We start from the raw sequence: 26,592 nt of genomic DNA on the forward strand, positions 1-26,592 counted from the left end.
TAAATGGGGATGATACCTACCTTTCAGAATTACTTTCAGGATTGAAAATAATCTATGTAAAGCATCTAATAAAGTAATTGGCACCAAATGAGGCGCCCAGGTGGCACAAATGCTTTGTGCTCAACTTCTAACCTAAATGTTTTGGTTTGAACCCACCCAGCAGCACGGCGAAAGAAATGCCTGGTGATCTGCTTCTACAAAGATCACAGCCAAGTAAACCCTATGGAGCAGTTATACTCTGTAACGCATGGAGTTGCCATGAGTTGGAATCGACTCGACAGCAATGTTTTTTGTTTTTTTAGGTGCCAAATGAACGACAGCTATGAGAATAAAGATGAGAATAGTATGATTTGCAGAATCATAGATTTACTCTCTAAATTTATTGAATACTTACTATGCACCAGGTTCTGTGCTCAGTGCTCATTTTTTGGAATGGAGAGAGAGGTTTGTGAAGTTATGCAATGTGATGTGCAAGATTACTCAGATAGGAGTGGAGACAGAATTTGAATTCAGTCTGCCTGACCTTAAATTCTTAACTGGTGAAGGGATAATTTGAAAGATGGAGGAGAAATTCTTCAAAGGGGCTAGCTACAAAATCATTTCCTGGCAAGTCTAGCACTGTTGACAGTACCCAATGGCCAACCTGTCATATATTAGCATGACATTTTGTGTCAGTCAAGATAGGCTAGATTTTACTTTGGATACCAACAACCCAAATTTTAATGGCTTAACCTAACTTAAGGCAATTTCTCAGTCATGCAGCATGCCCCAAGTGCTTGGTGGTGGTGGTGGGGGATGGGGGTTTGTTCTATTCTTCAAAGGCAGTATCAACGGTTCAGAATGATGGAGGCTTATTATGACATGTGCTACTGTGAGGACCATAGAAGTGAGAAGGGAATATCATAAACTGGCTTGAAAAGTTTCCACCAAAAGTGATACTAATTGCTTATGCTCACGTAGATAGAACAGAAGGGAGTCACAACCAAGGACAAGCAGATGACACAACCTTGTTTGCTGAAAACGTAGGTGACTTGGAACACTTACTGGTGAAGGTCAAAGACTACATTGTTCAGTATGGTTACACCTGAACATGAAGGAAACAAAAAAATCCTTTCAACTGGACTGATAAACAACATCAAAATAAATGGAGAAAAAAAAAAAAAGTTGTCAACAATTTCTTTCTACTTGGATCAATAATCAATGTCCATGGAAGCAACAGTCAAGAAATCAAAAGACACCACACTTACTGGCCTGACAGAGACTGGAGAAACCCCAAGAGTCTGGCCCCTGGACACCCTTTCAGCTCAGTAATGAAGTCATTCCCAAGGTTCACCCTTAAGCCAAAGGTCAGACAGGCCCATAAAACAAAACAAGACTAAAGAGGCACAACAACCCAGGGGCAAGGACTAGAAGGCAAGAGGGGGCAAGAAAGCTGGTAGTAGGGAAACCAAGGTCGAGAAGTGAGAATGTTGACATGTTGTGAGGTTGTTAACCAATGTCATAAAACAATATGCATACTGTTTAGTGAGAAACTAGTTTGTTCTGTAAACCTTCATCTAAAGTACAATTAAAAAAAAAAAAAGAAATCAAGTGACATACTCTGTTAGGCAAATCTGCTTCAAAAGATCTCTTTAAAATCTTAAAAAGCAAAGATGTCATTTGTTGCTAAGGTGCACCCGAGCCAAGCCATGGTCTTTTCAATTGCCTCATACACATGTTTTCGCATGAGCTAGACAATGAAAAAGGAATATAGAAGAAGAATTAATGTATTTCTACTATGGCTTTGGTGAAGAACATTTAATATACTGTGGACAGCCAATAGGACAAACATGTCAGTCTTAGAAGAAATTCAATGAGAATGCTCCTTACAAGTGAGAATGGCACAAGACTTTTGCTCACTTACTTAGGGCATGTCATCAGGAAAGACCAATTGCTGGAAAAAGATATGATGTTTGGTAAAGTATAAGGTCAGTGAAAATGAAGGGAACCTTCAATGAGATGGAAATCCTGGTGGCATAGTGGTTAAGAACTACAGCTGCTAACCTAAAGGCCGGCAGTTCAAATCTACCAGGTGCTCCTTGAAAACTCTATGGGGCAGTTCTACTCAGTCCTATAGGGTCACTATGAGTTGGAAGGGACTCGACGGCAATGGGTTTTTTTTTTTGTTTTTTGGTTCAGTGAGATAGGTTGACACAATAATCACAACAACAGACTCAAACATACCAACGATCATGAAGATGGCACAAGACGGGGCAACATTTCGTTCTGTAATATGTAAGGTCACTAGGAGTCAGACCTGACTTGATGTCAACTAACAACAACAGCAACAAAGGGAATAGGGAAGTGTGATCCTAACATGTATTTGGAAGAGTGAAGCTGGGCATATTTGGTGAACAACACCCATGACTACCACACATTTTAACCCCCATGTCACAAAAAGTTTTCAATTCAGTTTGCTGGTCTTCAAAATCACTAGGGGATCAGTGATAGATTGTATTATTGTTAATAATTATTTGTTCCCAGCCGCTCTAAGAAGACTATATTTCCTCATTCCATTGACATCAGGTATTGGCCATATGATTTGCTATGTCTAATAAATTGTGGGCAGAAGCGAGGTGTTTTGTTTTTTCTCTCTCTCTTTTTTTCTCCTCTCTCATGAGAATGATGCATTCTAGAAAGGGGCTGCTTCTTCAGTCTATACCCTGGAGTGAAGAGGACGTGAATAGAGCTGTAGATGACATGTAGTGTGAAAGAGAAACTTTTGCTCTTTTAAGCCCTGGAAATTTGGAGGCTGTTTGTTACTGCAAAATCAGATGATGCAACACCTTCATCTCTTTCTTTGTAAATGAAGAACAAAGGAGTCAGCTCTATAGAAATTCGTATTTACTGTCAATTCCACTGAAGTCGAAGTTTAGTTTAAGGCTTAAACTAATTTGAAGTATAAAGTGTATATCAATACTTTAAAGCAAAGGAATCTATAAGGACTTATTATGTAAGCAAATAAATATTTGGAGTCCCTGGGTGGTGCAAATGGGTAATGTGCTCAGGTGCTAACTTAAAGATTGGAGATTCCAGTTCACCCAGAGATGACTTGGGAGAAAGGCCTGGCCATCAACTGGTGAAATATCAGCCACTGAAAACTCTATGGAGCACAGTTCTACTCTAACACTCATAGGGTTGCTGTCTTGGGCTAGGTTCTCTGTAGAAGCAAAACCAGTGAAGCATATATATACATATATATGACAGAGAGAGAGAGAGAGAGAGATTTATCTCAGGAAATGGCTCACATGCTTGTAGGGGCTGGCATGCCTCAAGTTCATGGGTCAGGCATCAGGCTGGAGGGTTCTCCTGACTCGTGTAGCTGCAGGGGCTGACAAACCTAAGATTGGCAAGTCAGGTGGCAGGCCACTGGCTCACAGGCTGTGGAAGCTGATGAATCCCAAGACTGGCAGGTAAGCTGCTAGCTTAAGTCCCTGGAACTGGAGACCAGATGATGACAAGCTGGATGCAGGATTCAGAGTGAGCAAGAGCCAGCAAACTTTGCAAGCAAATCCAAATATATTGGATGCAGGCCACAACCCCAGGGAAACGCCCTTTCAACTGATTGGCTGCTCATATCAGATCTTCAAGGAGGTGATTACATTATATCAGATCTCATCATGGAGTTAGTTACATCATTACATAACTGCCAAACTACATCATAACTGCCAAACCACCGAGAATCATGGCCCAGCCAAGATGACACACAACCTTAACCATCATAGTCGCCATGAGTCAGAATCGATTCAACAGCACTGGTTAAATACTATTTAGTTGTGTTGAGTTAATAGTGCAAAAACACATGTTCCAAACTGGTACCTTAACTGATGCCTCAGAATTCTTATGAAAAATCTAGGAGGGGAATTGGGAAAATGGAAATATTACTTTCAAATGCAAACTACTTGTCTTGTCCTCATGGAGCAGTTGCCTTAGAAGATCTGAGAATAATCTACATTTATGTCCACTTTGGGCAGAAATGATGACGATGAAATGTTACTATTTTTTTATAGGAATGTGAAGTCCTGTCTGAGTCCACTGATCCTCGTCATCTCAGGTCCTATTGATTTGTAAGTCACAGTCGGTTCCAGGTGGAGGCCAGGCTGGCACTAACCCTCACATTTTGAGTGTGCCTTGTGTGCCCTGGCACTCAGGTCAACGTTTTCTTGACATTTTCAGTTTTGACTCTTCAGAGTGACTTCGGGGGAGTCATCTGTCATTCTGTCGTGGCACCAGCTGCAAGGCCCCTGGGAACAACTGGGGCTTGCTGGGACTTGGCCCTCCTGACTGTCTGGCTTCCCACTCCTACAAAGCTTTGCTCTCTATTGCTTTTCACCCCTGCAGCCTATGGGGGAAGGGGTGATCTGCTCTAATGGAATTTGAGAAGTTGAAAGGTCACCTGTGAAGAGGGCACCATTATTGTTCCCATTTTAGAGTTGAAGAAACTGAGGTGTAGGGGAGTTCAAGTAAGCCAGCAGCTGTGGTGTGAACCCATGATGGTTTGGCACCGTAAACGACACAGGTGAAGCAAAGGTAAGCTGAGCTGTAGCTGCGAGATCAGGTGCCCGGGTGGTGCAAACAGCTTGCACTTGTCTGCTAACCTAAAGGTTGGTGGTATGAACTCACCCCAAAAGGCCTGGTGATCTGCTTTCGTAAAAATTACAGGCAAGAAAACCCCATGGAGCTGTTCTACTCTGTCACACTTGGGGCTGCCATGAGTTGGAATTGACTTGACAACAGCTATAGCTGTTTTTTTTTTTTTTATAGCTGAGAGAGATGGCTTTTAGCTGGGGGATCAGAATGGCATCTGATAAAAAGACAGCTATGGAGTAATATGGAAACCCTGGTGGCATAGTGGTTAAGAGCTATCGCTGCTAATCAAAAGGTAGGCAGTTCGAATCCACCAGGCGCTCCTTGGAAACTCTATGGGGTAATTCTACTCTGTCCTATAGGGTCACTATGAGTCTGAATCGACTTGATGGCAATGGGTTTTGGGTTATGGAGTAATATAACACACAAGATTTGTGAGTGGGTCGGTGTGGGACCGAGCAGCAAGGGCATGCTTCCCTGGAGAAGAAGCTCCTCTGGATGTTCAGCCCTTTGGGGGGTGTGTGTGTGTGTGTGTGTGTGTGCATGCGTGCCTGCGTGAATAATTTACATGCTTTTCCCCAGTGAGCCTTTTCCGGTCATTAGAAACTGTCTGATAGAACTGCTTCGCTGGCAACATGCTGTCGGCACTCATATTACTGAATGCCCTAGGAAACAATAAAACACTATTTAAGGCCATGCTAATTCGAGGCTGCACACTCTTTGACACTCATTTCCTAATTGGAATGGTGCTGCTTCTTTCCAACATGAGCGTTGACTTTAGAGTTTGGGTCAGAGCTAAAATTTAGATACTGGTCCAGTTCTTTTCTCGGGCTGGAATTCCAAATTGTATATACTGGCTGACCATGATTAACTTCCATTGAGCACCTATTTTCGTAGCTCCTCATGGACCATTTGGAGAAGGAAGCACAATGGATTTTTTTTGGCATTGATATTTTACTAATGAAAAATTTCATAATTACCCAGTACTTTGGTCTTTTCAAGCACTCTGCTACTAACTGAAAGGTTGGTGGTTTGAACCCACCCAGAAGTGCCTGGGAATAAAGTCCTAGTGATGTACTTCTAAAAGATCACAGCCATCGAAAACCCTATGGAGCACAGTTCTGCTCTGAAACACCTGGGGTCACCATGAATCGGAGTCAACTTGATGGCAACTGGTTTGGTTTTTATAAAAATGCCATCTAAATTATGGGAAAATTTTTATAGAGCTATAGTGTTTTTTTTTTTTTTATAGTGTTAGATTTCTTACAGTATTCTTTTTGGAGGGAATGGTAGGAAAGTTAAAAAAAAATCTATGTGTGTTCTACGGCATCTAACCTCAGATTCTTATGACATTTGGTGAAATAGAACAGAGTGTCCCCAAGCGGCCTAGGATTACAAAATCTTAACATATGTGGGGAGCAGTTGTTATCACTTTTCGCTCAGCCAGTGACACTACTGGGATATATTATATTAAGGTGGACATTTTGGAAGAAAGCCCTGAATAAATGAGACGAACTAAATGTTCAAAGAAGAAAGGATAGTTGGATTTCTTGATGTTCATGAGTGGTAGATTTCTACCTAGGAAAATGATATTTGTGTGTCTTTGATTTTTTTTTTTTAATTCCTACCTTATAGAGATTATAGACAGAAACTCTGGTGGTGTAGTGGTTTAGAGCTACGGCTGCTAACCAAAAGGTCAGCAGTTTGAATCCACCAGGTGCTCCTTGGAAACTGTATGGGGCAGCTCTACTCTGTCCTCTAGGGTTGCTATAAGTCGGAGTTGACTTGACGGTAATGGGTTTGTTTTTTGTTTTATAGAGATTTACCAGAAAGATAACTGCTGTGGAGATTTTCATCCAAATTCTTAGCATTTCAGATCTCATCAATTAACTTTTTTCCCTGGGCTACGTAGTAGGGGTTATAGCTCTTAAGAGAAAAAGGGTTAAGTCAAGAGACACAACTTGCCAATTGGGGGGTTAGCAGTACCTTATCTAAAGGAGAAAATAAAATTTCAAAAAAAAATGTAATGACTATAAAACATCATCACTAGAAACAGCTTAAGAGTACTGTAATGTTAACCCTCAACCATCTTATCTGAGAAATGCCACCTTTTCAAACTTTGTAATCTTATTTAAAACGGCATTTTGATTACAGCAAAGAAAACTGGTACTTAGAAATTTGAGAAGTCTTTTAATTAGACAATGCTTACTTAATTTTGATCTCAGAATTGTTTTGCTACCTATCTTATTTTAATATACAATTGTTTAAAATTTGTGTGAATGAATAAAGAAGTTTAAAGTGAATTGATAACATTTGGAGACCAGTAGAGACAGAATCAACCACAAAGGAGAAAGAGGAGCTAATGGAGGGAGAAGAGAGAAGAGAGCCTGTCAGCATGTTAGATACCACACATTAGATACCGCGGTCAGCAGGTTAGATACCGCGGTCAGCAGGTTAGATACCGCGGTCAGCAGGTTAGATACCGCGGTCAGGAGGTTAGATACCGTAGTCAGCAGCTTAGACACCGCGGTCAGCACACTAGATACTGGTCAAACCAACAGCGTTCATGATGCAAACACTGCTGGACAATGCCATCAGTGCTTTTGGGTCTCAAGTTCCTGCTCTGCTAGTGACTATTTGACCTGAGCTAAGTTACCAGTGTGGCTGGGCCTCGGTTTCCTCATCTGCAAATTAAAAGTTGGGTAAAAATTCCTTCTTGGTTAAGAAGCCTGTGACCTGTGATGTGATTTCTGTGACTAAATGCTTTTCATGTGAAGAATGCTAGTCTAGCAATGGAACTGCACCATCTTCATGAAGACCTGTTGTTCAGGTCTGTTCCGTTATACATGTTATACATACGGTCATACACATATACACATATGTATGTATGTACACATATGCACCTGTGTATTTATGTATACTTATGTATGTTATATATTAAATACACAGGTGCATATGCATATTTATGTATGTTATTGGAAACCCTGGTGGCGTAGTGGTTAAGTACTACGACTGCTAACCAAGAGGTCAGCAGTTCAAATCCGCCAGGCTGTCCTTGGAAACTCTATGGGGGCAGTTCTACTCTGTCCCATAGGTCGCTATGAGTCGGAACCGACTTGACGGCCCTGGGTGTGGTTCTGGGTTTATGTATGCTGTTATTGTTAGTTGCTAGGGAGTTGGCTCTGACTGATGACAATCTTATGCACAACAGAACGAAACACTGCCTCATGCTGTGCCATCCTCACAGTTGTTGGTATTTTGAGCCCATTGTTGCAGCTGTTGTGTCAATCCATCTCAGGGAAGGTTTCTCTCATTTTCACTGACCTATTTTACCAAACAGGATATTCTTCCCTAGCGTTTGGTCTTTCTTGATGATGTGTTCAAAGTAACCAAGACGAAGTCTCAAGACTAAGCAGCATTCTGGCCATACTTTCTTCAAGACTGATTTGTTGGTTCCTTGGCAGTCTATGGCATATTTAATACTCTTTGCCAAGGGCACAATTCAAAGGCGTCAACTATTCTTTAGTCTTCCGTTTTCATTGTCTAGCTTTGCCATGCATATGAGGTGAATGAAAATACCATGGCGTGAGTCAGGCGCACCTTAGTCATCAAAGTGACATCTTATATGTATACATATGTTATAGTAAGGTTGCATTATACATAAGGTCGCCGTGAGTCAGAGCAGACTTGATGGCAACTACCAACAAAGACAGCGACGGACTGAGCTTTTCCATGTCAAGGACGGTTTGCCTTTACCTCTTCCAGTATACACTAGCCCTCCTCCTCGGGAATCCACAGACAGGACTTCTGGCCCCTGCTTCCTCTGCCATAACCTGAGAACCCTGGCACATTTTCTCATATCTAGCAGGTCTTCACTAAGTGGGTTTCCTCCCTTCCTCACTTTCCCCAGTTTTCTATGAAGTATTTAAATCTTTCCATGGTTCTTTCTCTTCTTTAGGGAAAGCTTAATAGGAAAGAAAAACAGAAACAACAGAGATGGAGGGGGAACTCATATATTAAGAGGCTTAAAATAAATAGCAACCAACCACAGTGTGTTAACTATTTGGATCCTGATTAAGCAAATATAAAGTTTATGAGAAAATTAGAAGTGGGAACATTTACTAGATGCTGAATCTTAATGAATTATTGTTAATTATTTTAGGTGTCGTAATACTGTTATATGGAAACCCTGGTGGCGTAGTGGTTAAGTGCCACGGCTGCTAACCAAGAGGCCGGCAGTTCTAATCCACCAGGCACTCCTTGGAAGCTCTATCGGGCAGTTCTACTCTGTCCTCTAGGGTCGCTATGAGTTGGAATCGACTCGACGGCAGTGGGTTTTGGGTTAATGCTTTTATAAAAAACCAAACCAGTTGCCATTGAGCTGATTCTAACACATGTTGACCCCATGTGTGTCAGAGTAGAGCTGTGTTCCATAGGGTTTTCAATGGCTGTAATCTTAGGGAAGTAGATCACCAGGTTTTTCTTCCGCGGCAGCGCCAGGTAGATTCAAACTGCCAACCTTTTGGTTAGTAGTCAAGCCTTAATTCTCTGTGCCACCCAGGACTCCAGCATTATTATAGGTCTGTTTTAAAAAGAGGTTGGGATGCTACTCAGCAGTAAAAAAAAAAAAAAAAAAAAAAAGGTGAACTATTGATAAATGGGTTAGTATGGATAAATCTCAAAATAATAATGCTGAGTCAAAGAAACAAAAAGAGACCATACTGTACGATGCCATTTATATAAAACACTAGAAAAATGCCAACGAATCATTGTGACAGAAAGCTGAGCAGTGGCTGCCTGGGCATGGGGGTAGGCAGGGACTGGCAGAGGAAAGGATGTGAAAGAAGCATGCGGAAACTTTGAGGGGTGATGGACCTGTTCACCATCTTGATTGTGTCGATGGTTTCATGGTTGAATACAGAAGCCAAAACTAATAAAAAATTTCACTTTCTATATATCATGTCAATTATACCTGTATAAAGCTGGTTTTAAAAAAGGAAAAAAGAGTATATATACTTTAGAAATCCATACTGAAATGGAGTGATACGATGGTAGGGAGTTACTTCCAAATAATTGGGGGCAGTTAGTGAGTGATGGTTTAAATGAAACAAGTTTGGCTGTATGGTGACGATTATTGAGATTGAATGATGAGTCCACAGGGGTAAATTATGCTATTCTGTCTACTTTTGTATAAGTCTTGTATTTTCTGTAATAAAAAGAGAGAGAGCATAACGGGGTCTCATGCTCAGGAGACACATTTGCCAAGGTGCTGGGAAGGGCTGCCCGGCAGAGGTGCATAATCACTGGGGATAAATCTGGAAGTTCATCAATCAGGAAGGCTATAGTAGGAGCTGAGCTGACAGGGGCCCAGCTCCGTGTGGCTGTCATCTAGCCTCTCCACCAATTTACCCTCTATAAATAACAGTCCGTATGAATGCTTTACTATTTTAACGCACATTTGCCGCAGCTGCTGAGCATGTTTGTTTACGTAGCTACGAACCCTTCTGTAAACATCACTATCTCAAAATTTCCCACGTGTCAGGAACATAAACGGCCCCCTTTAGAAATATTTGCGGGATGAGACATGGCCAGCTCCCAGATGTCTTGGTGGCTGGTGGCAGACTTTTCCAGTGTTTGATTCATGTTCAAAAATAGAACCACATGACTGGAAGGTTCTCGAGAGGACACCACAAACACTCTTCTGACTCCAGGTGGGACCACACCAAGCCGTCCCTTATGATGGTCAGAGGATGCGTTGAGGGAGGAGGGCCCAGGGCCGGCACCTGCAGGCCTGCTTCTTGCCTTCAAGGAGCTCACTCCCGTTTTCTAGAGAGGAACCTGACTCTGGACACTGCGACGGGGCAGGCTTGCCCCAGTGCGGCTGGTACGGGAACATGATGCGTGTGTTAGCTTCTGAGTGCTGCCGTAACAGAAATACCACAAGTGGGTGGCTTTAAAGAACAGACATTTATTCCCTCAAGTTCTGGAGGCTGTTAAGTCTGAATTCAGGGCACAGGCTGCAGAAGAAGGCTCAGTCTCTCTGAGGGGGATCTGGGGGAAGATCCCTGTCTCTCTCAGCATCTGTAGCCCTGTGGCCTGTAGCCCTGGCATTCCTGTTTCTCAGCGGGCCTGACATATCTTCCCCCCCAGGTGTGCTTGCTTGTCTCCATGTCTGTGCTGCTCCTCACTGCACTCAGAGGTGTTTATGTTTAGGGTACGCCCTACCCTGGTACGGCCTCATTAACGTAACAGAGAAACCCCTATTTCCAAAAGGTATTACATCCACAGGTATAAGGGCTGGGAGTCTAACACATATTTGGGGAGAGGGGAGCCCAATTCAACCCATGACGGAGCCATCCGCACAGCACCACTGAGCATGGGAGTGAGCACCCTCGAAGGAAGGACCCAGGTAGTCGGCTACTGCAGGACATCGCGGACCTCTAGAAGATACCATGTTCGGATCCCAGCGTGCCACCTATGCATGTTTGTGGAAGAGGGTACTGCCTCGAGGTTGCAGCATGGAACTCATCCTGAAAAAGGCCCGCTAATTGAGATCACTGAGCATAGTAGTTTAAGGTCAAAGAAGACATTTCTGAACGAAATAATGAGCAAAGAGAAAGCTGTTTTTGTGTCGGCTTGTGGTTTTCATGGCTCCTGATTTCCTACCCAGCACTATAGTGCTAGTGGGTTTGTTTTCCTGGGGTGCGATTTGGCCCATATATATTTTTTCCTATGGCTTTGATATATTGAAGCTTCCCCCCCCCCCCCCCCCCCCGCCCAGGGGACTGTTTAATGCCCATAAATCCCAACTGTGCTTTTCATTCACAAAGAAAAAGTATCCCTGGAATCTTTAGAGATCAGCTATGTATGAATTCCGTCAGGAAAGGATCAAGACACATGCCCAGTTTCCACTGATGCCCCCAGAACTTTCTAGAACATCCCTCCCTTCCCCCTGCTTTTCAGAAATTAGAAAACTAATTTTTAGAAAATTCATCCAGTCTGGTCGCTGTCAAGTCGACTCCGGCTCATGGCAACCCCGTGTGTGTCAGAGCAGAACGGTGCTCCGTAGGGTTTTCAATGGCTGATTTTTGGAAGCAGATCACCAGGCCTTTCTTCCGAGGTACCTCTGGGTGGATGCAAACCTCCAACCTTTCAGTTCGCAGCTGACGACGTTAAAACATTTGCACCCCCCAAGGACTCCAGGAAAATTAGTACTGATTTCCTTTTCCCAGAAACGTGGGTGAAAATTTTGATCCTTTTTGCTGGCAACTACCCAGTTTTCTCTAAGAAAGTGGTGGAAAGGCCACCGACTGCTCGGAGGCAAGGATCACTGCTAATTACCAAGAAAATGATGTTCCTCCCTTTGGAAAGGCTCACTCATTACAAGCTATAATCGGAAAGACAGGGTCTGCCCCCAGGAGTGTTCGGACTCAGGCACATCACGAAGATAATTTGCTTATTTCATATTCATTTGAGTTTGGGCTTTGGGTTGAGGGAACACAATGCTGAGGTCCTGCAACCTGAAGCTCAGATTAACATCAGTAAGCAGAGGGTACATCTCCAGTGGCTTTTGTTTCTTGAGCTCAAAGATGCAACGTTAACAAGGTTTGTCCACTGTTCTCCCTCTTGTCCTATTGGGAGAGTTTATAGTGAGAATCAAATCTAAAAACCGCATCCAGAGGGGTCAGTTTATGCTGCCAGAGCCTGCACCTCAGTGGCTACCACTAGGGGGCCCCAGAGTCCCCGTGCTCAGCGAGGCTGAAATTTCTGGTCCCTGTGAAAAGACAGGTCCCTGCCAGATGAATTTCCTCCCTGCTCTTCCTCCTCAGGAGTCCCTGGGTGGTGCAAATAGTTAATGCACTTGGCTGCTAACTGAAAGGTTGGAGGTTCGAGTCCACCCAGAGGTGCCTTGAAAGAAAGGCCTGGTTGAAAACCCTGTGTAGCACAGTCAGAACGGACTTGATGACAACTGGTTTTCTTCTCCCCAGTAGTCCCTCCTCCCCTGTCATCTATACTCACAGGCAACCATGCCACCATTAACCCACTGCCGTTGAGTCGATTCCGACTCAGAGTGACCCTAGAGTACAGAGCAGAACTGCCCCATAGGGTTTCCAAGGAGTGCCTGGTAGATTCAAACCGCCAACCTTTTGGTTAGCAGCTGTAGCTGGCTGTAGCTCGCTGTAGCTCTTAACCACTCCGCCACCAGGGTTTCTGAAACCATGCCAGAGAACTCCTAAAACTCAGGCTCAAGGCAAAGCTAGCCCTGCTAACATCAGCAGCACATACTTAGTATTTCACAGCAATCATCTGGTTATTCATAAAGCCCAGCCGATTAGGGACACGTTCCTTTCGTTGTATGGAAAGGACTGAGCTCCACTGGCAGTCCTTGACTCACATTTCCATTGTTTGTTACAATTTTTCAGCCTATTGCAAAAGTTTATGCCACCAGAACAGAAATTTGTTTGTGGTCATGGCTTCTCCTGTTGGGCAGAAGGAGTCAGGAACATGAGATCAGTGCCTCTCATTTGAAAAGGATGCCTGGGATTAGGTATTGATGGCTGAGGCTGCATTTTCAGATTACGTAAGTCAACCCGAGACTCAAGGTGAAGAAAAAGCACTAAAGGGCCAATTGTGTAACTAAATATAAAGACGCAGTGGTGGTTAATTGTTACGTCATTCTAAAGAAGAACTCTCACCTTCTGTACGGGAGACCTGGGTTCAACTCCAGACAACGCACCTTGTGTGCAGCCACCACCTGTTGTCCATCAGTGGAGGCGTGTGGCTGCGATGCTGAATGGATTTCAGCAGAGCTTCCAGACTAAGATGGACTAGGAAGAAAGGCCTGGTGGACTACTTCCAAAAATCAGCCATGGAAAACCCTATGGATCACAACAGTCAGATCCACAACCAATCATGAGGATGTTGTAGGATCGGGCAACGTTTTGTTCTGTTGTGCATTGCGTTATCATGAGTCAGGGGCCAACTCGACGGCAGCTAACAACAACGTAGTGTATAATATTAGATCCCAGGGCAACTACCTGCAACTCTGAAGAACAGTAAAGGGGTTAGTGAATTAGGGTTCTAGTTTATACTGATAGCTACTCTTAGCTTAAGTCAGAGCTTATGGCTCTGTTTTGGGGGTTATCACCGATAATTAGTGGCAGAACTTGTTTTGCTGTTGTTGGGAGGCGTAGCTCATGTAAAGTTCAGATATGAGTGAATACTATCAACCAATGACTTGAATACAAACAGAGCATTTTCTCTATCTTGAGGAAGATCGTCTTCCCTAAAACACACCAATGACTAGCCGTAACAGCGGAAAGGAAAATGGGATTAGAATGAATGGGTTTTCAGTTTTCTTCTTTCCTATCCGTTATTTACTGGGTCTACAATGGTACTGGAGGTTTAGCAGGTAGAGTGTCCAGAAATGCTAGGTGCTCACTTGATATAAACAAAGTGTAGCATATAGCACGGTATGCGTCTTACAAATGGCTCCCAAAGAAAGGGTGATATTGCGTTTTTTATTAAAGCAGTTTGTCAGGCTTCCTTTGAAAGGCTTACCTTTCTCCTCCTGGCTTGGTAATAAATAACCTCAGGCGTTCAGAATAGCAATGTTTTAGAACAAGTTTAAACATGATTTAGAGACAGATCGAATTTTACTTTAATATTCAGAAATTTTAAATATAGTAAATGGTGGGGTTTTTCTGTTCATAAACTTATTTTTCAAAGGGTGATTTAAAAGTCAAATGGTTAGCATTCTTGGTGGATATATGTAAGGTTAAGGACACACAGGCGTAGTATTTCATGAAGCGAAGGGCTAATGTCAATAGTGGGTGAGGATCAGCTTTTTATATTTTGTAGTAAATAAGAACTTCAAATCCAGTTAGTCCACGCTTTAAAACGAGCATCTATCCCACAGATGGCCCAACATAGAACAAGGCTTACCTGTGGCTTCCACCATTCCTTCTAGGATGACCACAATTTCCAGTTCCTCTTTGGGTAGCTGGGCTTTGGAGATCTCCCAGAAAGGACTCTGTTGGTTAATTTCATGGCTAATGATCAGCGGTGACACCAGGAACAGACGGTCATCTCCTGTGTAATAGCCTACGTTGATATCTGTCTGGTTCAAGGGGATGAACTCCCCTTCCGAGGTCTGTTTGGATTTGATCAACTTGGCTCTGATGGAAGCCTCCACGATGTGGGAATTCCTCAGATCCCCCACCCGGAACATCAGGCACAGTTTCCCATCCCGCATAGAGATCACTGCATGGGTAGAAAAGACCAGGGTCTCTGCCCTCTTCTTGGGTTGAGATATTTTTACAAACATACATCCCACCATGAATGCATTGACAATGGAGCCCAACACAGACTGGATTAAGAGGAGAATAATTCCCTCTGGGCACTTGTCCGTGATGACCCGGTAGCCATACCCGATGGTGGTTTCTGTCTCTATTGAAAATAAAAAAGCAGAGACAAACCCGTTGAGGTTGGTGACACAGGGAGTCCATGAGGGGTCCTCTATGTGGTCCATATCTCCTCGGATATAAGCAATTAGCCACCAGATCATTCCAAAGAAGAGCCAAGTCACTGTGTAAACCATGACGAAAATCAACAGGTTGAATCGCCACTTAAGGTCCACCAAGGTGGTGAAGATATCCGTTAGATAACGATAGGTCTCCCTCACATTGCCGTGGTGGACGTTGCACTTCCCATCCTTCCTCACGTACCTCTGAATTTTCCTTTTGGTCCGATCTCTGCTGATGTGTCTTGGCAGGTCATCTCGAGCTTGCTTAGGCAACTTTGGCTGGTGAATGGCCACAGGACTCTCCACGTCCTGATCCATGGAGTCCCCCTCCAGGACGTTAGCTGGTGGTTTGAAGAAAAGAAAAGAAAATGAAATGCTGGCTCTTTGAGGATCATGGAAATCACATATTTTTGTAGATGGTGGTGAAATACAACATTACCATTTGTGTGGCTATTTACAAAGAAAACCAAAAATGAAACCACTGGCCTTTGAGTCAGTTCTGACTCATGGCGACCCTGTGTGTGTCAGAGTAGAACTGTGCTCCATAAGGTTCTCAGTGGCTGATTTTTTTTGAAATAGATTGCCAGATCTTTCTTCCGAGGTGCCTCTGGATGGATTTGAACCACCAATATTTCTGTTAGCAGCCAAGTGCTTAGCCATTTGCATCACCTAGAGGCTTTTACTGACAAAGCAGACGGAGCCTTTTTGATTTGGCATCATCCTTTGAGGGCTGTAGTTGACTGGGACTGCTGCACCCTGTGATCTAGCGTGTGTAAATACTTTACCACCCTCCCTTCCAGGACAGAGCTTACTGCTGTGAAACTGTCTCCCTGCTGGCATGTTTCCCCTGCGTCAGCTCATACAGCCGGATGTCTCCCCATCTAACCGCTATGCATGGAGTGGGAGAGGCAGTGTGTTCTGAGGGAAGCAAGACATCTTTGGATTCAGACAATCTTGGCTCTACCACTTAGCAGCTGTGGGCTTTTGGGTTTTTTTTTTTTTATCTAAATTTGCTGAGTCTCAGTTTCCTCATTTACAAAATGGTGGTCACACAAAACCCATCTCACACAGTTGTTTTAATGTTTAAAGAAACCACATATGTGACAGTGACCGGAAAGAAACAGACACATAATAAATGTTCCCTTGTGACTTTTTTTCATATTTAGTGCAAGAGTTTTGAGTGAGCTCTGTGAATTGCCGGTCAACTGTCGGGTTTTTTATTTTATTTTTTTATTTTCTCATTTTTTGATGGTACATATGCATGCATTGTACTTTAATGGTTAGTTCAATGCCAAGGTTAAAAAAAAAGTGTCGGAAAGTATTTTCTCTCTTTTTGTGTGTTTACACATATGATTTGGTTTCTGCCTCAACATTTCACATCTGTATTTTCTTCTTGCTGACCTTCATGATTAATAAAAAAAAAAAAAATTGGTACAATCATTGTTTAACGATGTATTGGGAAAGTGCCCCTGAAATCTGAGTGCACAGGGAAATTTGGAACTGATCCTCCTGTTAAACACATGTAAGCCACAGTATAAAATGACTTGTTCAACGAATAATTTTAAAGCTTCCTAAAAGTTTTAGAAGCAGTTTCTTCACCCCAGGCTTTCAATTTTGTGTCCTTTGACTCTGCTGTGACTATCCTCTACAGTAATTTCATTTTCCCCGTGGTTAAATAAGAAATGCTGCCTGATGGGAAAACATCATTTATTTGAATAAGGAAATAGCTGGAGATGGGACCTGAGTGGTACCAACTTAACTTATAGATTGACCTTTCTCATGGTTGGTTAGTTTCTTTAAAAATCAATCCCATAGATCTGTTTTTATATTTCAGCCCAAGAAAGTGACAGCCTCTGGTCTGCAGAGGCTGCTGTTGTGTTTGGCGGCTTTGATTTTTAGATCAATGCCCTAAATCGCCCTTAATTTGTAAAGAAGCAGCTTTCCTTTCGTTCCTTCTTCTTCTTAGAACAGACTAGGGACAGGAGTTAGAGACAGGCAACTCGGCTGGGACCAGCTGGAGGCGGGGTAGGGTGTCTGCATGGAGGTCAAATTCAATGCTTCTACTCACAGCTAGCACCTCCCACTCTCAGGGCTGTTTTGTTTTTTGGCTGTGAAAGGTCATGTCTGAACTCTCCCTGCTAATTTTGCCTGGAGTGGGAGTTAGAGTCTCTAAATACGATTTCATGTGGGGTGACCTGTAGCTGGAGCTCCACAAGGTTGGGAAGTCTTGCCCATAAGAGAGCTTCATGGGCACAGGAGGCTGGCATGAGCCCTTGCCTTGACCATGATCAGCTGCCTGACTGTGCCAATGCCACCCTGAGCCCTGGTCTCTCTTAGTCCTTACATGGCAGAAGTCATTCCGACTTATGGCAACCCCACGTGTGCAGAGTAGAATTGCTCCATAGGGTTTTTAAGGTTGTGGTCATTTGGAAAAAGCCTTACTTCCGAGGCTCCTCTGGGTGGGTTAGAACTGCCAACCTTTAGGTTAGTACTTGCGTGCTTAACCATTTTCGGGCAAAAGAGAATTCATGGGGTTAGCTGATCCTTAGCAGTCTTTAGGACAATTCATACTTTAAAAATGTTATGGAGGAAATCTCTATCTCCAGCATTGCAGCTCTTGCCCTTTTCTGGCTCATCTGTAACTGGAATGGAGTCATTTGCCCTGAACCTGAGGAACTTGTCTGGAAGAGTAATGAGGGGGTAGAGAAAAGTGTTCTGGGCTTTGTCGGGGAGACTCCAGTGGTTCCAGATCCCCCCAATTCCATTTCCTAAGTTTCCTAGCTCATGGCTCTTTTGTGCTTGGGGGCAGCCAGTGATTGACAGTGGTGGGTGCTCTTCTGGTCCAAGGCCTTAAATAGAGGATGCGCTACTCCACCCACCCCCCATGCCCTTGCCCCTTCCACCCGCCCCCTGGGAATTGATAATGAGGCCTGGGAGGTGATGAGTCATGAGATGGAGGAGGCTGGGTCCCTGAGTCATGGCAGAGACCTGCCTCCCGACTAGAAACAAGAAAACAAGGATTGTTTGAGCCATTATGTGTTTTGGCATTTGTTTGTTATCACCTCCAGCCTTTGGGCAGATGCCTTATGGACAGAAATACTGACAACTGTAAGCAGATAGAAGAATTATAGCGGGACTGGTTAAGGGGAAGAGCAGGGAGTGTGAAAGAAAGGCAAGTATTTGTAAGAATTAGCATGTGGCTAATTGAATACTTGTGTTTGACATTAGGGCAACAATATAAATGCATATGCTATTTATGTGCCTTTTAAAACAAAAACAGAAGCAAGCAAAGAAAGCCAACCCTCCCTGTGAGTGAGGTTAGGGGGTGGCCTCAAGTGAGTGGCGCCCCTGTAGGTGGGGCTGTGGATGCAGGTAGGGTGTATCCATGGGGAGATGGGCAGGCAAGGCTGTATCTTGTGGCACAGGGGCTGGGAGGAGGAACAGACGCAGATGTGAGAGGAACCAAAAAAGCCAGTGAACTGTGGGAGCTGTGCAGAGTTAAAAACCAAAACCAAACCAGCCACTGTTGAGTGGATTCTGGATCATGGCGACCCCATGTGTGTCAGAGTAGAAATGTGCTCTATAGAGTTTTCAATGGCTGGTCTTTTGGAAGCAGATTGCCAGGCCTTTCCTCTGAGGTGCCTCTGGCTGGACTCAAATAGCCACCTTTTTTGGGTAGTCGCCGAGCGTGTTAACTGTCACTCAGGGACTCTGGTTAGAGAGCAGAAGAGGCTAAAGTAGGAGCCCCAAAGGGCCAAGACAGGCAAAGGACAGTGAGGAGGAGTTGGCAGGGTTTGGGACCAGGATGAGAGGGAAGGGGCAGAGCCCTGTGGCTGTGGCCAGGGGCTCGCTGGACACAGGAGAATGGGCCATTCCAGGTCTGAGGTGGAAGCGGTACCCCCCAGGTGTGCATGCAAATGTTTGTAGGGAAAACACAGAGGGAATGTTAATGATGGCTTTTAATGTTCCTTTCTTTCCTGGAATCCCAGGTGTGAATGTGAGGGTGTGATTTGAATTGCATTTCCAAAGAGCATTTTGAGCTACTCAGAAGGGCAAGCCCAGCTGCAGTTAGGAAAGCAGACACAGGCTTTTAGCATTCCTGCACAGCCAACCACACAAACACCTTCTCACCACCCTCACCCCGAGTGGCCACTTCAAGGACAGGCTGTGGCTTTGGCCTTCCTGGCCAGCGTGGCCATGTAGAATCCTGGAGATGGGTTGACAAGAGATAATGAATGTAAAGGAAACCCTTTGCTAACTGTGAAGTGCTGTACAAACGTGCAAAAGGATGAGAGGAAGGCCTCTGAGGACTTAGACGGTTTATTTGGGAGGCCCTGGGTGGTGCAAATGTTTAACATGCTTGGCTGTTAACCAAAAGGTTGGAGATTCCAGTCCAGCCAGAGCCACCTCGGAAAAAAGACCTGGTGATCTACTTCCAAAAAACAAGCCACTGAAAACCCTAAGAACCACAGCTCTGCTCTGACACACATGAAATCTCTGTTGAGTAGGTGTCCACTGGCAGCTCTTATTTGTTACTCGGGAGTCCTTTCCTGGGTTTTGCCCCAGAGTAAATGTATACCTGCTTGAAAAAGCCAGTTCCCTCTCTCTGCTCATCTCTGTCTCTATCCTTTTCTCTCTCTCTCCTTTAGTAAAATGATCAACTTACACAGAACTAGCTAAGATGGAAAACAACCTCATGTTGAAATCTAACCAGAAAGCAGTATTGGCAAATGACAGAGCCACAAGCAGGAAGAAGCCAGGACTCCGAATCACAGGAAGGCTGTTGTGACATTCTAGGTTCAGCTTTGTTACAGGGAAGGCTGAAGAGGTGGCTTGGCCAATTGTGGATGCTCTCCCGTTGAAATGTTTACAATTTAAATTAGATATGAATTTTACAGGTGAAACTTTCAGTATCTAAGAAAATGCACAAAAAGTATCTTGAGGACTTTTAATGTCATAGAGAGCCCTAACTGAAGAAATGGTGTAGGCTATGCTGTATGATCTTCAATGCATACGTGCAAAGATTGGACGGGAACGCTCCTAAATGTTAACAGGGTAACTCTAGGTGGTAGTCTTATGGGTGCCTTTGAATTTCCTCTTGTTTTCTGATTTTTCCAAATTTGCTATATCACCTTTATAATCCGGGGTGGGGAGGGGGGGAATTTTCAAGCAAAATGTTGAGACACTCTTTTGAAGTCTGATTTAAGGCATTTATCATACAAAGAGCTAACTAATTGAAAAGGACTTGATCTGAAGCTGTCCGATCCCATTTTTCTGGAAGTTTACAAACAGACATTTGCTCCCCTTGAATCTGAGAAATTGATAACTCAAATCCACAGAAAGGAGCAGTGGGAATACAAAATGCTCGTGGCGTGAGGCCACTGAGGTGGGGGAGGCAGGGTCACAGTGAGTCACCCTGTGGCTGGCCTAGCTGCGGCTGCAAGAGGAGGGGACATGGGAGGCATGTGGACTTCACAGGACTGTTACTTTGGTCTCAGTGGTTCAGGTGGTGCCCGTAGTGACACAGACACATGGGTTCTTCCTCATAAAAAATGGCCTATGTGACCCATCAGGTTGGGCTCACTTTCCTTTTATTTTATTTCTTTTCTCCTCCCTACCATGTTTACCATGTTATGGATTGAATTGTGCTCCTTCCCAATATGTGTTTGAATCCCAATGGCCATGCCTCTGGATGTAATCAAAACTAATGCAATATAATCACTCTAATGCAATGTAATCACCTTCTGTAATACAATCTAATGTAATATAATCATCTTCCATAATGCAATCTGATGTGATGTCATCAAATGATTATTTGAGACCATACCAGTGGAGGGTGGATCCTAAACCTAATCACTTCTGAGTTGTATAAAGAACAGATTAGATACAGGCATACAGGCACACATGCACACACACACACTGGGGAGACAGGCATCATGTGAAGATCGTCTACAAGCCAAGGAAACAAGGGACTACCTACAAAGAAGGGCTTGACATGTCTGAGACTCTCATTTAGACTTTTAGCTTCTACACCTGTGAAAAAATAAATCTCTGTTGTGTAAAGCTGCCCACTTGTATTTCTGTTACAGTAGCACTAGGAGCCTGAGATATCCTCTGAATCAAAGGGATGTTGTACCTTTGCTGTAGCACTCGTCGATAGAGGGCAATTTAAAATTCAGGGCATCCGGCATGTGATGTCTACTACTGAGCTCTGAAAGGACCTCATTGTGAAGGGATTTTCTCTGGTCAGAAGGATCAGAAATAAAACAATGTGAAAACAGAGGTATAGGAAAGGGGCACTGAGAAAGTATCAGCAAGATCACTCCTAAATCTGTCTTGGGTGGAGAGCAGGATGGGTTTGTTCAAGGAAATGATGAGTATGTGCATCCTGATGGACAAAGACTGGGATGGTGGTGGGCATTTGGGAAGTGGAACAGCATGTGTAAAAGTGATGAAGGCGTGAAACAGCTTTGTTTGGGGATGACGGAGATTCTGTGCTACTGGAATATGGTGTGCATGGGGGAAAAGGAGGGAGATGAGGACAGAGAAGCAGATGAGGGCTTCTGTGCCAGGCTACAGAGGTGGGTTTCAGGTTGAGGAGTGATATGATTGAATACTTTACATGTTTTAGAAAGATTCCTCTGGCGGGTCACGGTGTAGAGTATAGATTAGGCGCAGGGGCTGGCCAAATTTCAGTAAAAGGAAAATGGGAAATGCTTTAGGCTTTGTGGGTAACATAGGTCTCTGTCTCATATTCTTTTCTGGTTATTTTTTAAAACCTTAAAGAATATTTAACAAAACAAAACTATTCTTAGCTCTTAGCTTACAGACAGTTCAAAAAGAGGATGCAGCATGAATTTGGCTCACTAGGCTGTAGTTTGCTGAACCCTGGATTAGTGGGATGCTGGTAAGAAAGGGAAATAGCTAGGAGCTGAATTGAGAGGGCAGCTGTGAGAGTAGAGAGGTAGTAGTGGATTTTTTTTTTTTTTAAGAGGTGGGACTAATACAACTTGGAGACGCACAGAGTGGAAGGGAGTGGGCAACAGAATGGATGTAGGATGGTCCAGACGAGGAGGAATAGATTTTGGAGGGCAGAGGATGATGCTGGTTTGGGTTAGTTCAGTTAAAGTGTCTGCAGCCATCCAGGTAAGTTCTTCAGGAGGAAGTCAGGAGGGTGGGGCTGAAGCTTCGGGAAACCTGGACCGGGCTTTAGATTTGGAAGTTATTGGCGTATATGAGTGGAAGTTGTAATTATGGTATGAGGTTGTAATTATGAGATTGCAAAGAGTGAGAAGAAAATACAGAAGACAGATCCTGGAAAACAATTACATCAAGAGGTCAGAAGCAGAGGAAGGGCCAGAGGAGGGCTGAGAAAGTGATGGAGAGACATAAATAGGAGGAGGAAAGAGTCCTGGCAGGAAGCCATGTTGGACTGGAGTCACAGGCCAAAAAAACCCAAACCCGTGTTGTCGAGTCAATTCCGACTCATAGCGACCCTACAGGACAGAGTGGAACTGCCCCATAGAGTTTCCAAAGAGTGCCTGGTGGATTGGAACTGCCGACCTTTTGGTTAGCAGCCGTAGGCAATCACAGGAGGCAGACATAAAAGGAACATTATTCAGTACATGCTGTGAAGACAACTGGTTGACCCCTTGGAAGACAAATAATGAATCCCTTCTTTATTCCTTGTATCAGAATAATTCTAAACGGAACAAGGATTTAAATATGAAAAAAATAGAGCAACAGAAGGACTAGAAGAAGATGTATGTTCAACAATTCTAAGTGTTGAGAAGGCTGTTTTAACCATGATATGAATTCAGAAATTATTTTAAGAGATGGATAACTTTGACAATAAAAACATTTTAAATACCTGTGAAAAAATAAGAAGTCAAACCAGGAAAAATACTGGCAACACACAATATAAATATTATATCCCTGGTTTACAAAAGCAATAAATACCCCAACAGAAAAATGGTCAAAAGAAATGAATACGGAGTTCATGACAGAAGGAACATATGTGGTTAATGAATTTATGAAAAACTGTTTAACCATAAAGCAAGGTTAAAAAAAAAAAAGCAAATAAAACAACATAACATTCTTTATCCTAAAATTGGTAAAATTAAAAAAAAAAAAGAAAAAAGCAGTATGTGGAAAGTGTGTGTTGGGAGAATGGCTGGAATTGAGAACTTGTAAATATTTTGAAATATGTGAAATGGCACAGTCTTTCTGGAGGGCAGGCTGACAGTAAGTATCACAATTTACAAACGAGTAAATTGGGTTAGACATTTGTCCTAAGAAGGTTATTTCACGAACATTTACAAATTGTGTGCACAGGTATGTGTTGCAGCCTCTTTATAATTTTGAAAAATTGGAAAAAACTTAAATGTCTATGGACAGAATACTGGTTAAACAAATTGCCATAGGTATAAAGAATAGCATACTATGCAGTCATTAAAAATGATTTTTTCAATACTTCAGGGTCTTCAACTCTGTATATATAGAAAACTGTTCTACAAAATATTAATTTTGATTCATCTCTGAGTTGTAAATTTGTGGGTGTTCTTTGCTTTCCATCTAGATTTTTCTATATTTAAAATTTCCTTAATATGCTCCTATCATTAAAAAAAATCATAACCAAAACAAACCCTGCACAGAGCTACTGAGAGGTGTCCATTGGGCTTGGCAGTTGGGACTCAGTGGTGACCTTGGTGAGGGTGGTGTCAGCTGAGTGACCGGGTCTAAAGCCAGATTGCAGTGGATTGAGGGGTGGTTGTCTGTGCAGACGTGAGACAGAGCAAGTGTAGATGGTGTTAAAAAGGCAAAGAAACTGCAGGGGAGCTGGGCAGGGCAGGAGCTCACATGCACGCATGCACGCACGTACACACGTGTGTGTATGTGTGCGTGTGTAGGTAGAGGTGTGTATGTGAAGTGGGGGAGTTTTGAGAATTATGTACACGCTGAGAGGAAGCCAAAGGGGAGAGGTGACTGTATAAAGAAGATGGATTATTGGTGGAGTAAGGTGTTTGATGAAACAGAAGTTGATACAAAATGCTATCAAGAGCAAAGGTGGAAGGATAGGTGAGTACAGAAAAAAGAACAAAACTTCCTCTCAGGGAGGTAAAGGATGACATGGGGGGAAAGAAGAAAGATGGGGAAAGAATTTTGGAGCCATTTCTCTCATGAAGGAGCTCCAAATTGGCTCATTTGTGTGTGTGTGGATTTCAAGAAAACCATATTTCAGCAGATTCATTGAATTGAATCTGCATCCATCTAGCAATGCAAATAACTGCACTCAGCATAATCACAGATCAGGCAAAGCTCTCCCCATCTCTGCTGGTCAAGAAAAGCATATATATTTTTTAAATGAGAGGAGAAGATTAGCTTCTAAAATGCGTGCATGTGTCACTTCAGGAAGACATTTACACACAGCTACGGATTGCTGGTTACGAAAACTACAGACTAAAAAAAGGCTGAGATTTTTCCATTATATTCATTCCAGCGTTTTTGATGTATAACCAGTTACTACTTACTGATGCCTCTGGATATATTTATACATTTTTGAACTGTAGTAATGTGGACAATAGAGAAGAGTATGTGGGAGGAGCGGCTCCCATTTTAGGACCTAGACACGTTTGAACAACAATTCAGAACTGTGGTTAGAAGTGGTACCTGAAGTTCAAAATCGATGAATTTCTTTTTGGCTCTTTGCTCTGATGCTTATCTTCCTGCATAAATCCTTATCTGATACTTTTCCATTGTCAGGGACTGGTAATAATGCTTGCCATTTATGTATGGAGTATGATGTGAAGGTGAACTGGTTTTTATTTGCTCTGTACCTTGAGGTATTGTGACTATGGGAGACTATTATAGTCAGAAATCCAGACAGACTGGAAAGCTTAAACTCATAGGGATGTGCGTGTGTGTGTGTGTGTGTGTGTGTGGTAAAACAGCTCCCGCATTCTACTGGGAGCTTGTAACAGCTAATAAAGGGCAAAGGGGTTCTCTTGAAATTTTAGCTTGGGGGCCACACAACGTAAAAACAAAATTTAGAATGTCTGGGTACCCACTGCAAGGTCAGAAAACTGATGTGAGATGCTTGCTGGATATGGCTTTATAAAATGTGTGATTTTTTTTTTGATTGGGGGAGATAAATGACAGGTCACTTTGGGCTAGATGAAGGAGACAGGCATTCGACACCCTGATTTGTCTCTTAAGGAGACTTCAATAATCAGAACTGTCAACAGAACCATTAGGAATCTTGCAGGACCACCTTGTAGAGTTGTATACATTGCCCGCTACACAAGGGCACCTAGCTGAAGGGGTAAAAGGCTGAAATTCAGTCTGTGCTTTGCCAAGCCCTATACCCTTTCATAGGCCAGCATCTACTCAGGGGAAAGGGTGCTGTTTGTAATTCACACAAAGACATGGTATGGGCTAACAGCAGTCCTGGAACCTTGGAGGTCATTCATTACATCCTCCTCCTTTTTTATTACACATGAAGAAAGTGAGGCACAAGGAAGTCAAGTGACTTGCCAGAATGTAGAGCCAGAGGGATTTCTGAGACCTAGGCCCTTCTACATTCCATGATATCTGAAGTGGTGGTTGCATCAGGCTTTTCTGTCCCTCAGAGACCTTGGACTTGGTGGGCTATTTCATTCTGAGAACAAGAACCCCTCTACTCCTCCTGACTACCCTAGTGTGGTGCTTGGAGTCAACCAGACATGGGGAATCCCAGCTCTGCTGCCCACTAGCCATGGGACCAGAAGCCACAGGTTCTTCATTTGCAAAATGGGGTGAAACACCTACTTTTCTGGGATGCTGGAAGAATCAAATGCATGAATGTATGTTGGCAGCGTAGCCTGGTGTCAAGGCGTTGGCTTTGGAATCAGGCAGTGATTTTGCAAAATGAGAATAATAAGACCTACCTTGTAGGACCACAGGGAGAATGAAATAAATTGTGTAATTATGGTACCTGATACATAGCAGACGTTGAACAAATGGTAGCAATTTTGATAGCATCTGGGTCAAAGAAGATACTGAATTTGTAGCTAGCATAAGCACTATTTTTATAAGCTCGACACTGTCCCGGAAACTGTGGGAAATTCAGAAGCAGTCTAAGACACAGCCTGTACCCATCAGGAAGCTAAAAGCCTATTTGGTGGCATAAAATTTGTATACCTGTGTCATATCAATGTGCAGCTGCATTCTATACTGTGGACAAGAGACTAAGAATGTTCTAGCATGTCAGGGTGGTATAAGGCCTGAAATTAAGATTCAGTCTTGCCTTGACATCTAAAATTGCGAGGGCCTCCGATGGCTACTCTGCTCTGCCGGATAAGGTCCCCTAACCAAAGAACCTTCTTATTACTCTCCGTGAATGCTTTCTCAGGCATGTGGTGGTTTTGAGAATGCCCAGAAAGAATAGTGAGTGTAACAGTGAG

General features: G+C 43.3%; 1 protein-coding gene across 1 annotated transcript in view; it reads right to left on the reverse strand.

Moving 5' to 3' along the window:
* Window positions 1–21,342, reverse strand: part of KCNJ6 (potassium inwardly rectifying channel subfamily J member 6) — a 122,150-nt gene extending 100,808 nt beyond the window's left edge. Inside the window, exons 1-2 of the mRNA XM_064279739.1 lie at window positions 21,288–21,342; window positions 14,572–15,492 (exon numbers count right to left, since the gene is read on the reverse strand). Of these exons, the coding sequence (XP_064135809.1) occupies window positions 14,572–15,492; window positions 21,288–21,342 (976 nt within the window). The remainder of the gene's footprint in view (window positions 1–14,571; window positions 15,493–21,287) is intronic.
* Between the last annotated feature and the right edge of the window lie 5,250 nt (window positions 21,343–26,592).

Source organism: Loxodonta africana, chromosome 2, assembly GCF_030014295.1.
Source record: "Loxodonta africana isolate mLoxAfr1 chromosome 2, mLoxAfr1.hap2, whole genome shotgun sequence".
NCBI classification, from domain to species: Eukaryota; Metazoa; Chordata; class Mammalia; order Proboscidea; family Elephantidae; genus Loxodonta; species Loxodonta africana.